Source organism: Diaphorina citri, unplaced genomic scaffold (assembly GCF_000475195.1).
Source record: "Diaphorina citri unplaced genomic scaffold, Diaci psyllid genome assembly version 1.1 scaffold2172, whole genome shotgun sequence".
NCBI lineage: Eukaryota > Metazoa > Arthropoda > Insecta > Hemiptera > Psyllidae > Diaphorina > Diaphorina citri.
Genome location: NW_007379597.1, coordinates 14,826 through 28,503, shown reverse-complemented (window position 1 = coordinate 28,503; position 13,678 = coordinate 14,826). Strand labels below are relative to the sequence as shown.

Below are 13,678 nucleotides of genomic sequence, written 5' to 3'. Positions count from 1 at the left end.
GGGGGGGGGGGTTCCTACAATACTCCCCTATGTACATATTATGTGGCCCGCGAAGTACCTCCCAATGTAGCATTTGGCCCGCATACACATGGAAGTTGGAAACCCCTGCCCTATAACGGCCTATGTCGATGTATTTTGTATTATATGAAACGATCCTAATATTCCGTATGATAAAGACTCCATCTCTGAGAGGGTAAAGACTCAATTGCCCTTAGGATCAATTTAATTTGAAGAAACTACATACCCTACACATGTACCTGACACTGATGAACCCTGACCCACTAGCCCTAAAGAGACGCTCTAAAACCAAATTCACGGTCCACGTAAAATTTCCTAGAAATGTTCAAAAAATGTGAAAGTCCGTGGTTGCGTCATTTTGCCGTTTCGACGAGTGACGCGATTTGCCCCCAGGACTTGAACTCATTTCATTTTCACGCTTCGTCGCTTCTGGAGCAAGGTTGATGATTTGCAAAGCTTCACAGCTTCTACCTCTTCGGAGTTCTTTTGTGTCACAGAAAGTTCTATGCTCTGAATCTCAAAAGTTTTTTTTTTTTTTTTTAGAGGGAACTGTAACTGCTATGGTCTTATCGTCCCGAAATCAAGAGAGAAGGAATTTTTTTAAAGAGGTTTAACAGAGGGAACTGTAACTGCTATGGTCTTATCGTCCCGAAATCGAAGAGAGAAGGAAGAGAGGGATAGGAGAAAGCCAGCCGTTCCGAGAACGAACATTATCCCATCAGGATAAAATCCGCCCCGGGCGGGAATCGAACCATTTTAAAGAGGTTTGACAGAGGGAACTGTAACTGCTATGGTCTTATCGTCCCGAAATCGAAGAGAGAAGGAAGCCAGGTAGGAGAAAGCCAGCCGTTCCGAGAACGAACATTATCCCATCAGGATAAAATCCGCCCCGGGCGGGAATCGAACCCGCAGCCTAGCGCTTACAAGGCAGACGCACTACCAACTAAGCTAACTAGACTGGCTCCTTCTATCAAACCTGTTAGAAAATCCTTGGCAGTCTATACAATATCGTCTCGTCGGACACGGAAAGCATAATAAAGCCTGGAATGCCTGGATTGTAAGCGTTGGATCGCGGGTTTGATTTAGGCCCGAAGCTGATTTTATCCCAAATCCTAAACAGATAAGGTTCGTTCTTGGAACGGCTGACTTCCTCGTATCCTGTCCTCCTTCTCTCTTCAATTCCGGAATGATAAGACCTCAGCAGTTACACGACCCTCTATGAAACCTAAACGAGTACTTTCTCCTAAACAAATTTTGTTCCCTGGGACCAAAGAGTTCTGTGCCGATAACGAAAAGCTCCAAATAATTCAAACATCCCGACAACACGAATGAATCCCGACCTGGTCAGGGATTCTAGTCTCGGTCAGGGACAGAAAATGAAGTCAAGTTTAACTTGAGTTATCAGCGATGAGACATCAAAGAGGAATTATTATTAATTAGATTCATATTAGACACCCAAATTAGATAATGGCTTACCTTATTATATAATTGACTATAATTGACCACAAAGAACCCTAGTCAATTATAAAATAAGGTAAGCCATTATCAAATAGGAACTTGGGAATCTGGATTTGAAACTCGTTATACGAGTATGTACGTATAACTCTTGTGTTTGAAATGCGTTATGTAACTTTATTAGGAAAAAAAAAAAAATCATTATGGGTCATCTTCAAATTCTCACCATTCAATTTTTTTCCTTCAGATATCTGGGTACACTTCAAATCTAGGTGCTTTAGCACGGTTCCCACGAAATACCAGCCTAATACTTGGTTTAGATTTTAGAAGGTAGACTGCCTTGTAAGCGCTAGGTTGCAGGTTTATTCACGCCCGGGGCGAACTTTTTCCTAAAGTGTCCTAAACGGATAAGGTTCGTTCTCAAAACAGACGGCTTTCTTTCCCCTATCCTGTCCTCCTTCTCTCTTCAATGTCAGGACGATAAGACCTCTTGTGACTGTAACGTTTAACACTGTAACTTTATAAAAATAAGTTTTAACATATGTAGATACCTAACGTTACAAGAAATAATGTAAGTAGGTATTGGGGTAATAATAGATCACCTACACTTAAAAATGATTCTCATTTTGAGATATTCCAGATTTCTTTTTATAAAAAAGTATAATTTGACGGCAGGTACGCTATACGCCATTCAAATTTAAGAAAAAGTTATAGAAACTATCTTCATAGAAGATAAAACAATTTTAACAACTTTCAGGGGTCTGAGGGAAAGCTTCTTTTAGCAGACAGGATTTAACTGATACGATAACACGTAGCCTGTTTAAAGATTCTATCCTGCTAAAATACTGTAAGGCCAGCCACTCACTATCAGGTAAACCTGACGGTCTACCTGATAGTGTATGTGCTCATCAGTTATCAGGTAGACCTGTCAGAGGGATCTTTTCCGCCGTACCTGTCAATTCTACCTGATAGTGTGTGTTAGTGTATGTGCTCATCAGTTATCAGGTAGACCTGTCAGAGGGATCTTTTCCGCCGTACCTGTCAATTCTACCTGATAGTGTGTGTGCGAAAGCTTCTTTTAGCAGACAGGATTTAACTGATACGATAACACGTAGCCTGTTTAAAGATTCTATCCTGCTAAAATACTGTAAGGCCCGCCACTCACTATCAGGTAAACCTGACGGTCTACCTGATAGTGTATGTGCTCATCAGTTATCGTTATCAGGTAGACCTGACAGAGGGATCTTTTCAGCCGTACCTTTCAATTCTACCTGATAGTGTGTGTGCCCATCAGGTGTCAGGCCTTGAGGTGATGAGGTATGAGGGATTGAGGGCCTATTGTGTCAAATTTCCCTGAGCTCCCGGCAATACTTGTGTCTTTGCACTCAGTTCCTTCCCCTCGATTCGTTTGTGCTCGGAGCGCTGCGCTTACGGGTACAGGTCTCTCGGGATCTCCACCCAAGAGGGCTCTCAATCTCGGAACGACTGACTTTATCTTATCTCTTATCTTGTCCTCCCCCTCAAAAAATGTTCATGAGTGGCTTGGCTAAAACCTTTGAGGTTTCTTTCTTTTTAAAAGAAGAAAAGGACGAGTGTTTCACCGCCGTTTCGCGCCTTTTATATTTCGTAGCGCGACAAACCGCGGATACCGCGAACAAACCGTGGATACCGCGAACAAACCGCGGATACCGCGAACAAACCGCGGATACCGCGAACAAACCGTGGATACCGCGAAGAAACCGTGGATAACGCGAACTAACTAAATAATCACAGAGGACCTTCCACTTTGTAGTCGAAGGGAGAAATGAGCAAAGGATACCGCGAACAAACCGCGAATACCGCGAACAAACCGCGGATACCGCGAACAAACCGCGGATACCGCGAACAAACCGTAGATACCGCGAACAAACCGTGGATAACGCGAACTAACTAAATAATCACAGAGGACCTTCCACTTTGTAGTCGAAGGGAGAAATCAAGAAATGAGCAAAGTGTCCGAAATTCGAAATTTCGAGCCCATGATCAAAATGTAGGAGAAACCTCCCCTCAACCCCCTACATTTCCCCTGATCCCCTACTTTGATTTTTTGGTAGTAGGGGGTCAAGGGGAGGTTTCTTTATACCTAGATTTTTGTCAGAGCTCATTCTCTCTTCTGCTTTCAGGTTGGAAGGTTCTCTGTTCCCTCTCTCTCCTCTCTGTGATATCTCCAAATATTTCAACATGGTTTATTGGAAAACAAGATTTCCCATTAGAGTATTTAAGATTACCAAGGAAATTTTTCTATGTAACTTTTCACAAGGAATCTATTGTGGACAGTAAATACAAAAACCCTTCAATTTAACTAAAGATAAAAATTTAACTCAAGATTACACCCAAAAAGCGGGAAAACTGGACACAAAAATAAAGAAAAAAATCAATGATTAGAAGATATCTCCAAATATTTCAACATGGTTTATTGGAAAACAAGATTTCCCATTAGAGTATTTAAGATTACCAAGGAAATTTTTCTATGTATCTTTTCACAAGGAATCTATTGTAGACAGTAAATACAAAAACCCTTCAATTTAACAAAAGATAAAAATTTAACTTATTAACGAAGAACAATTTGAATACATTCAATCAAATAACCACAGCGGGGGGTGTTCACAAAATACTCTTCTGACTATGCGGTGAAGAAATGACTGAATCTACAAGGACAAAACGAACCGAAAAAATTGAATGAAATTCAGGAGCAACTCTTAGACCCCCCTGACTGAAGTGATATTAAAAACCTGGTGCGACCAGATGAAAGAGAAAACAACTCTTAGCACCGAGTTAGACGAAAGTGATTTCTTCGACCATTTCTAGGATCTCTCTTGGAGTATCGGCTTATGGGTTTGAAATCTTGTCTTGGCTGCCTTCACCGATATGTCTGAGGTATGAGGCAATGGTAGTGTCATCGATACCCGGGAATTTTCTATCTATGTTTGTTTTCTATCTATCTATGACCAGATCGTTTGTTATCTTATTTTTCTTATTGTGTAAATGTATGTGGTACGGTATTGTTGCTTCTGGGCTATTTTTGAAAATTCCTTCTTTTACTTAAAAAGAGCTCTTCCAAGCCTTTAACATGCCTCGGCTGTAGGACTTTATAAGATAAAGGTCCATTTTTTAGGGACAATAACACCTTGACAGTTACAACTCCCTCTATCCAATCTCTCTACAAACAAACAAACAAATGTTTCCCACATCTATAACCCAATAATTGAGTCATAATCCAATAGAAAATACCAATCCACTGATTCGATCTACCAAAACCAAGCACCGAGCACAATGAAAGAAATGGTACCACTTGTACAAAGCTATGTGGTGTGGAAGAAAGTTTGATCAAGGTCATTAGAGATAGTGTGGCTTTGATTATAATTGATATGTCTGTGGTAGCCACAGGTGTTCATAGTGATGTTAATTTATTTGATTCAATAGGTTCATCAAAACCGCGGATACCGCGAACAAACCGCGGATACAGCGAACAGACCGCGGATACCGCGAACAAACCGCGGATACAGCGAAAAAACCGCGGATACCACGAACAAACCGCGCATACCGCGAACTAACCGCGGATACCGCGAACAAACCGCGGATACCGCGAACAAACCGCGGATACAGCGAACAGACCGCGGATACCGCGAACAAACCGCGGATACCGCGAACAGACCGCGGATACTGCGAAAAAAACGCGGATACCGCGAACAAACCGCGGATATCGCGAAGAAATCGCGGGGACCGCGAACAAATCGCGGATACTGCGAACAAACCGTGGATAACGCGAACTAACTAAATAATCACAGAGCGAACAGACCGCGGATACTGCGAAAAAAACGCGGATACCGCGAACAAACCGCGGATATCGCGAAGAAATCGCGGGGACCGCGAACAAACCGCGGATACTGCGAACAAACCGTGGATAACGCGAACTAACTAAATAATCACAGAAGAACTTCCACTTTGTAGTCGAAGGGAGAAATGAGCTTATGAGCAAAGTGTCCAAAATTTCTAGCCCATGATCAAAATGTAGGAGAAACCTCCCCTTAACCCCCTACATTTCCCTTGATCCCCTACTTTGATTTTTGGTAGTAGGGGGTCGAGGGGAGGTTTCTTTATACCTAGATTTTTGTCAGAGCTCATTCTCTCTTCTGCTTTCAGGTTGGAAGGTTCTCTGTTCCCTCTCTCTCCTCTTTGTGATATCTCCAAATATTTCAACATGGTTTATTGGAAAACAAGATATTAGAGTATTTAAGATTACCAAGGAAATTTTTCTATGTATCTTTTCACAAGGAATCTATTTTAGACAGTAAATACACAAACCCTTCAATTTAACAAAAGATAAAAATTTAACTTATTAACGAAGAACAATTTGAATACATTCTATCAAATAACCACAGCGGGGGGTGTTCACAAAATACTCTTCTGACTATGCGGTGAAGAAATGACTGAATCTACCAACAAGGCCAAAACGAACCGAAAAAATTGAATGAAATTCAAGAGCAACTCTTAGGCAACAAGGCCAAAACGAACCGAAAAAATTGAATGAAATTCAGGAGCAACTCTTAGACCCCCCTGACTGAAGTGATATTAAAAACCTGGTGCGACCAGATGAAAGAGAAAACAACTCTTAGCACCGAGTTAGACGAAAGTGATTTCTTCGACCATTTCTAGGATCTCTCTTGGAGTATCGGCTTATGGGTTTGAAATCTTGTCTTGGCTGCCTTCACCGATATACCTGAGGTATGAGGCAATGGTAGTGTCATTGATACCCGGGAATTTTCTATCTATGTTTGTTTTCTATCTATCTATGTATATCTATGACCAGATCGTTTGTTATCTTATTTTCCTTATTGTGTAAATGTATGTGGTACGGTATTGTTGCTTCTGGGCTATTTTTGAAAATTCCTTCTTTTACTTACAAAGAGCTTTTCCAAGCCTTTAACATGCCTCGGCTGTAGGACTTTATAAGATAAAGGTCCATTTTTTAGGGACAATAACACCTTGACAGTGACAACTCCCTCTATCCAATCTCTCTACAAACATACAAACAAATAGTCCGGCACTGTTCTGGTGGCATCATGCGCTCTCTGATCACACGTTAGGCAAAGATGGAGAAGACTAATGATAACCTGGCTAATAGTTGCATACCTAGAGACATAGTTACAATCCTAGAGACATATGTAGTTACATAGAGAAGTACATACCTAGAAACATAGTTAAATACATGGAAACGTACATACCGAGAGAAATACATATATATCTAGAGGAGCACGCAGACATAGATACATACCTAGCACGCAGACGACCAATTGAAAAACGGCATACAAGTCAACGAGCACACGACCGACTGACGATTCAGTTATATCTATCTGGTACCTACCTATAAGTAGTAGATGGTATAGGTAGATAAGTACTAGTATACCTCTTACAACTGGAGGACTAGATAGTAGGTACAGGCCATATCCTAGTATACTCGTACCTACCTGATATTAGGTACAGGCCATATCAATGTACCATTGCTTAGGAAACAATAACTCCAAATGAAAATTTTGGTCATATCAAAGCTTTGGAAAGACACCACGTAAAGGTGTGTCCAAACATAGCCGACCTCGATGATCGACGTCGCGTCGCGTTGACTGAAACCGTACACTGCGTCGACAACATAGATTCACCTCGTCGTTCGGCAAGGTCGACTATGTGACCATTTTCCCTTCAATGGTGATATGGAACTTCACAAAGATACTGATTCCTCAAGAGATTACTAATTTTTTTCGTCAATTAGCATGACATAGTATGAAATCGAGATGGAATGACAGTTAGTATAACCAATGACAATAGCAAACATATTCGCTCTTCCATAGATCATTTCGGAGATAGAAAGCACAATGATGCAAGAGTGAGTTTCACGAAACTATTGATGAAGAACAATTTGAATACATTCAATCAAATAACCACAGCGGGGGGGTGTTCACAAAATACTCTTCTGACTATGCGGTGAAGAAATGGTCCCCTATCTAACGCAAATCTGACAAGATAAATTCTTGTCTGATTCTGATTATTTCTGATTGCTCTCAATTATTCATGCTTTTGAATGCGGTTCATGACAGTCATGAATTCATGACACAGTCTTTGCGCCACATTACCGCTCCGCGCTCCATACATGTGGCATACCACAATGTCATGGCATGCAGTGGTAAGTCGTTCTTAGATCTTGTTGAAGTTCTACCACATATCCTGGAGGAAGAAGCGTCCTGAACGGATAATGTTCGTTCTCGGAAAGGCTGGCTTTCTCCTATCCTGTCTTCCGTATCTCTTCGATTTCGGGACGATAAGGCCTTAGCAATTACAGTTCCCAAACCTCTTCATATGATAAATAAATTTAAAAAAAATATTGTCAATAATATTGATAGTGTTGTGCGTGCGGTATTTTTAGGCTGGGGTGTCGACTGTGTCGACACATTGCCGACGCCGATGAATGTAGACTGAAACCGCACACAACCTCGACAACATAGATTCACCTCGTCGATCGACGGTGTTGACTATGTGTGGACACAGCCTACAATCTACAATCTCATCTTACAGCTACAAGTTACCACTGAGAAAGCTGAAAGACTACCCCATGTGCTGATTTGAGGAAACAAGGTTCGTCAGACGTCAATTTATGCTGAACAAAACCGCAAGTACAAAAACACTTTATCATACAACATTTAATAACAAATCAAACCAACTGACACAGAGTATGGCCATAATGTTGTTGGTAACCACATGATTTAACCCACGCAGAATCAAAGAAACTTCCAAGGACAATCTTCGAAAGAGTTTTAAACAGATGAATAAATTAGTACATTTACTTTGACTAGATATACAATTATACACATTATGTCAATCATGTCTTCATGTTTTTATCATAAAACTTTTAATAACAAATCAAATCAACTGCACAAAGTATGGCCATAACATTGAATATGGGTAACCACATGTTTCAATCTACACAGAATCTCTTAAAGAAATGAGTTGGTACAATTGATGAGAGGTATCTATGGCCATAATGTTGTTGGTAACCACATGATTTAACCCACGCAGAATCAAAGAAACTTCTAAGGACAATCTTCGAAAGAGTTTTAAACAGATTAATAAATTAGTACATTTACTTTGACTAGATATACAATTATACACATTATGTCAATCATGTTTTTATCATAAAACATTTATGATTTAATAACAAATCAAATCAACTGCACAAAGTATGGCCATAACATTGAATATGGGATATGGGTAACCACATGTTTCAATCTACACACACACAGAACCTCTTAAAGAAATGAGTTGGTACAATTGATGAGAGGTAAACATGGAAATTCTTTTAGGTGGCAGGGTTCTCTTGGAGGAGCTCTTCCACCCAGACACTATTTTATTCATTTATTTTATTTTTATTTATTTTTTCACTGTAAGGCTTTAAGATGTTTTACCAGGGAGGTCTTGAATGGAGGGATATTCTATTCTAGTCTATCCTATTCTATTCTACATTACCTTTGCCGACTAGTTTTCCGACAGACCCGAGTATGCTCGGTAGAAACATGGCTATCAGGATGGACTTAACGATTTGTATCCCAATGAAGAAAGGAAGGAGCAGTTTCTTCAGGGCGAACGCTAGGAATCCCAAGCTGAAGCCGGTCAGGAAGGAGTTCTTGGTGAATGCGAACCTGGCTGTGAAGGAAACAATGATAGAATTGGTAATAAAAGGCATGATGGAGTTGGTAAAAAGGTCGATTCAACCGTTCCGTGAGAGAAATAATGATAGATTTGGTTAATAACTTATTAAAGATTACTAAGGTCTTTAGAGATAGAGTTTATCCTCCATTTGTTGACGAGCTAGCTGTCTCCTCACTTGAGAAAGGCCGAGAAAATCTAGCAGTTTGCTATTGCCCAGATGGTCATCGATCCGTACATTACCTTTGCCGACTAGTTTTCCGACAGACCCGAGTATGCTCGGTAGAAACATGGCTATCAGGATGGACTTAACGATTTGTATCCCAATGAAGAAAGGAAGGAGCAGTTTCTTCAGGGCGAACGCTTATAGGTTTTGAATTGGTCTGTGTTTCTTGATTTGTCCATGTTTGGACTGGATGTCGAGATTCCCGCCTTCTTTTTAATTGTGGCGGACAGTTTGAGTCTGGGAACATTTGTTTTGGCATTATTTTGAGCAACGTGTTCATAGGTGAAGTCTTTGACTATTGTACTAGGGGTTCTATTTACAAACGGGGTGTTCTGTACACTATTTAAATCGGGGTGTTCATTTACATTTGGCTGTGCATTCAATCCCAAGCCGTCTTTCTCATGGTTGGGAGACCTTTCCAGTCTGTCAAACACATCTGACGCAATCGTTTCATTTACTCTGTACAAAAATGTCTGGCTTGGTCTTCCAAGGTGTTCATTTACATTTGGCTGTGCATTCAATCCCCAGCCGTCTTTCTCATGGTTGGGAGACCTTTCCAGTCTGTCAAACACATCTGATGCCATCGTTTCATTTACTCTGTACAAAAATGTCTGGCTTGGTCTTCCACGTAGGTACTCATGTAGTTAATTAAGGTCTCTGATTTAAATCTTGGATTGTCAGGTTGTTATAACGACCAAATGTCATGGCATTAGACACTCGTCTTTGTGCGAATAACTAATTTCTTTTAGCTACTAGGTATGTCTTCTATTTCTAGCTAAATACAGAATAATGACTGAGCGATCCTTAGTCTAGAATGACTAAGAAGTGCAAAAACTAATTACTTTGTCTCTTGGGTAGATGTACTTTAAGTAGGTAACTAACCAGCCTGGTTAGCTTGGAGGGTAGCACAGGTTCGATTCCCGCCAACTACTACAGGATATCTGCTGATAGAATATAAGCATAAGGAATACTAAGATGAATTGATTTAACATTATGATCGATTTTCTCTTGTGCTTTCCTTTTCTTTTTCCTCATACTCTTGTTATGTGCTCATCATTTGCAGATTTCGAACTGGGTTCATTTTGGTTTAGGTTTTAGTTGGATGTGACAAGGATCTTGCAGGGTGCTTCATGATTAGGCGCTGTCTCGGATCTGGAACAGAAAAATGAGGGATCAAATTAGAAAATGGGCCAATAGGTTACTCACAGTGCGTATCCATCTGTTTTCTACATGTGAGATGTGCTATATTATGAAAGTAAGTAATTTATGTCCGCACAAGTTTGCTGTATTAAGGTGTGTTCTAACATCATCGATCGACAAGGTGAATCTATGTTGAACGGTTCAGTCGACATCAATTGATGACCTCATCATTTGCAGATTTCGAACTGGGTTCATTTTGGTTTAGGTTTTAGTTGGATGTGACAAGGATCTTGCAGGGTGCTTCATGATTAAGCGTTGTCTCGGATCTGGAACAGAAAAATGAGGGATCAAATTGGAAAATGGGCCAATAGGTTACTCACAGTGCGTATCCATCTGTTCTCTACATGTGAGATGTGCTATATTATGAAAGTAAGTAATTTATGTCCGCACAAGTTTGCTGTATGAAGGTGTGTTCAAACATCGTCGATCGACAAGGTGAATCTATGTTGTCGAGGCAGTGTGGACGGTTCAGTCGACATCGATCGATGAGCGGTCGACTACCTATGTGTGGATACATTTTCCTTTAAAAATAAGATGACTATAGGTATATCTGACACATGTGGACGCCTGAAAGCCTGAACTATTCCTGACCCAAGTGTCCCCTCTGTGAGGCACTTCACTCAAGGAAGTAGCCAAGAAGACTCAAATAGGCTGTGTAATTAACACAAAATATTCCTGACCCAAGTGTCCCCTCTGTGAGGCACTTCACTCAAGGAAGTAGCCAAGAAGACTCAAATAGGCTGTGTAATTAACACAAATCACACAGGTCAGTCAGTAAATAACACACACTTGCAAATATCTGTGGTAATTACCATTCATCCGTACTTGTACGACAGAATTCAACAGAATGACAACAGGGCAAATCCATGTATGTAGGAATAAGCAGGACCGACTACAGGAAAAGGGTAGAGTGAGACTATGGTTGATTTTTACCAATCAGTCCCTAGAAGGCCTGTTAAGCTAACAGCCTGTTAAGTTCCATTTGATTTGTAAATGGAACTTAACAGGTCCCTAGAAGGCCTGTTAAGCTAACAGCCTGTTAAGTTCCATTTGATTGGAAAAGTTGGAACTTGGACCTCACTTCCAAAGTTCAATGTGTACCTACATATCTTCAATTCTTCATAGATTACCTATATGTAATCTACTCGATCATAGTAAAATTGTAGGTACATGAGTTTATTAGTAAGGTACCATTTATCATAATGGTAGTAGGTCACCTGTCATTTGTTATAAATTACCTACATACACAGGTATGACAATATGTTTTGATATGTCGTTGTATTGAAAGTGAACAGTGAACATACTCGTATATCAATAAGTAGTAATAACAACATGTTTTCATGTTTGATATGTCGTTGTATTGAAAGTGAACAGTGAACATACTCGTATATCAATAAGTAGTAATAACAACATGTTTTCATGTTTGGTGTATCTGGTGTATCACTGGTTTGGTGTACCATTGTACTGTTTTACTGTTTTGTTGTAAGTAGTGTGTATGATTTGTTGTATAGAATATAATTTGGAAGATCACTTGTAAGGAGGAAGAAGCGTCCTGAACGGATAATGTTCGTTCTCGGAAAGGCTGGCTTTCTCCTATCCTGTCTTCCATATCTCTTCGATTTCGGAACGATAAGACCTTAGCAATTACAGTTCCCAAACCTCTTCATATGGTATATAAATTTAAAAAAATATTGTCAATAATATTGATAGTGTTGTGCGTGCGGTATTTTTAGGCTGGGGTTTACAGTTGTGTCGACACATTGTCGACGCCGTCGATGAATGTAGACAAACCGTACGCAACCTCGACAACATAGATTCACCTCGTCGATCGACGGTGTTGACTATGTGTGGACAGTTGGACACAGCCTACAATCTCATGTTATAGCTACAAGTTACCACTGAGAAAGCTGAAAGACTACCCAATGTGCTGATTTGAGGAAACAAGGTTCGTCAGACGTCAAGTTATGCTGAACAAAACCGCAAGTACAAAAACACTTTATCATACAACATTTAATAACAAATCAAACCAACTGACACAGAGTATGGCCATAATGTTGTTGGTAACCACATGATTTAACCCACGCAGAATCAAAGAAACTTCCAAGGACAATCTTCGAAAGAGTTTTAAACAGATGAATAAATTAGTACATTTACTTTGACTAGATATACAATTATACACATTATGTCAATCATGTCTTCATGTTTTTATCATAAAACTTTTAATAACAAATCAAATCAACTGCACAAAGTATGGCCATAACATTGAATATGGGTAACCACATGTTTCAATCTACACAGAATCTCTTAAAGAAATGAATTGGTACAATTGATGAGAGGTAAACATGGAATTTGTTAGAGGGAACTATAGCAGCGAAGGTCTTGCGTCCTGAAATCGAAGAAAGAATTAGGACAGGATAGGAGCTAGCTAGCCGTTCCGAGAACGAACCCTATCTATTTAGGACAAATTTCGAGCAGGCGGGAATACAACCTGGGAGCTAGCGCTTATAAAGCACTAAGCAGACGCGTTACGCTCCAAGCTAACTAGGCTGGCTACTTGAAACTTCAAGTTAATTGTAAAAGTACACTTAGAAATGGTACAATAGCTTGTTGACATATCAATTGGTCATTATCAATTGGTCATTTCTGTTCCCCATAATATGTCAAAATAAATATATGAGACCTTGGTTAGACTGCGGGGGAAAAGGGACTTTTCAGTCCTATTCCAGCAGGATAAACAAGGTATATTCTATTCTATTCTATTCTTTTGTACTCGTTTTTCGATTGCAAATATTTCAACGGGTTACTTTCTGGTGTTCTCGTGTTGACCCAGCACCTAAATGGGAAGTATTGTGTCTCTTCTCGCCCATCTGATGAGAGGCATACTACGGGATGGGCATGCTACGACACAGACCACAAGCGTCCAATGTAGCAGTTGTTTCATCGCTACGAAAAAAAAACGGGGGGGAAACACTCATCTTTAAAAAAAAAAAAAAAAAAAAAAAAAAGTCTTATCGTCCCGAAATCGAAGAGAGAAGGAAGACAGGA

General features: G+C 40.1%; 1 protein-coding gene across 1 annotated transcript in view; it reads right to left on the bottom strand.

Moving 5' to 3' along the window:
* LOC103518384 overlaps positions 1-9,499 on the bottom strand; it is an 11,921-nt gene extending 2,422 nt beyond the window's left edge. The window contains exons 1-3 of the mRNA XM_026830201.1: positions 9,451-9,499; positions 9,028-9,204; positions 8,519-8,594 (exon numbers count right to left, since the gene is read on the bottom strand). Coding sequence (XP_026686002.1) covers positions 8,519-8,594; positions 9,028-9,204; positions 9,451-9,499 — 302 coding nt within the window. The remainder of the gene's footprint in view (positions 1-8,518; positions 8,595-9,027; positions 9,205-9,450) is intronic.
* Positions 9,500-13,678: the final 4,179 nt, after the last annotated feature.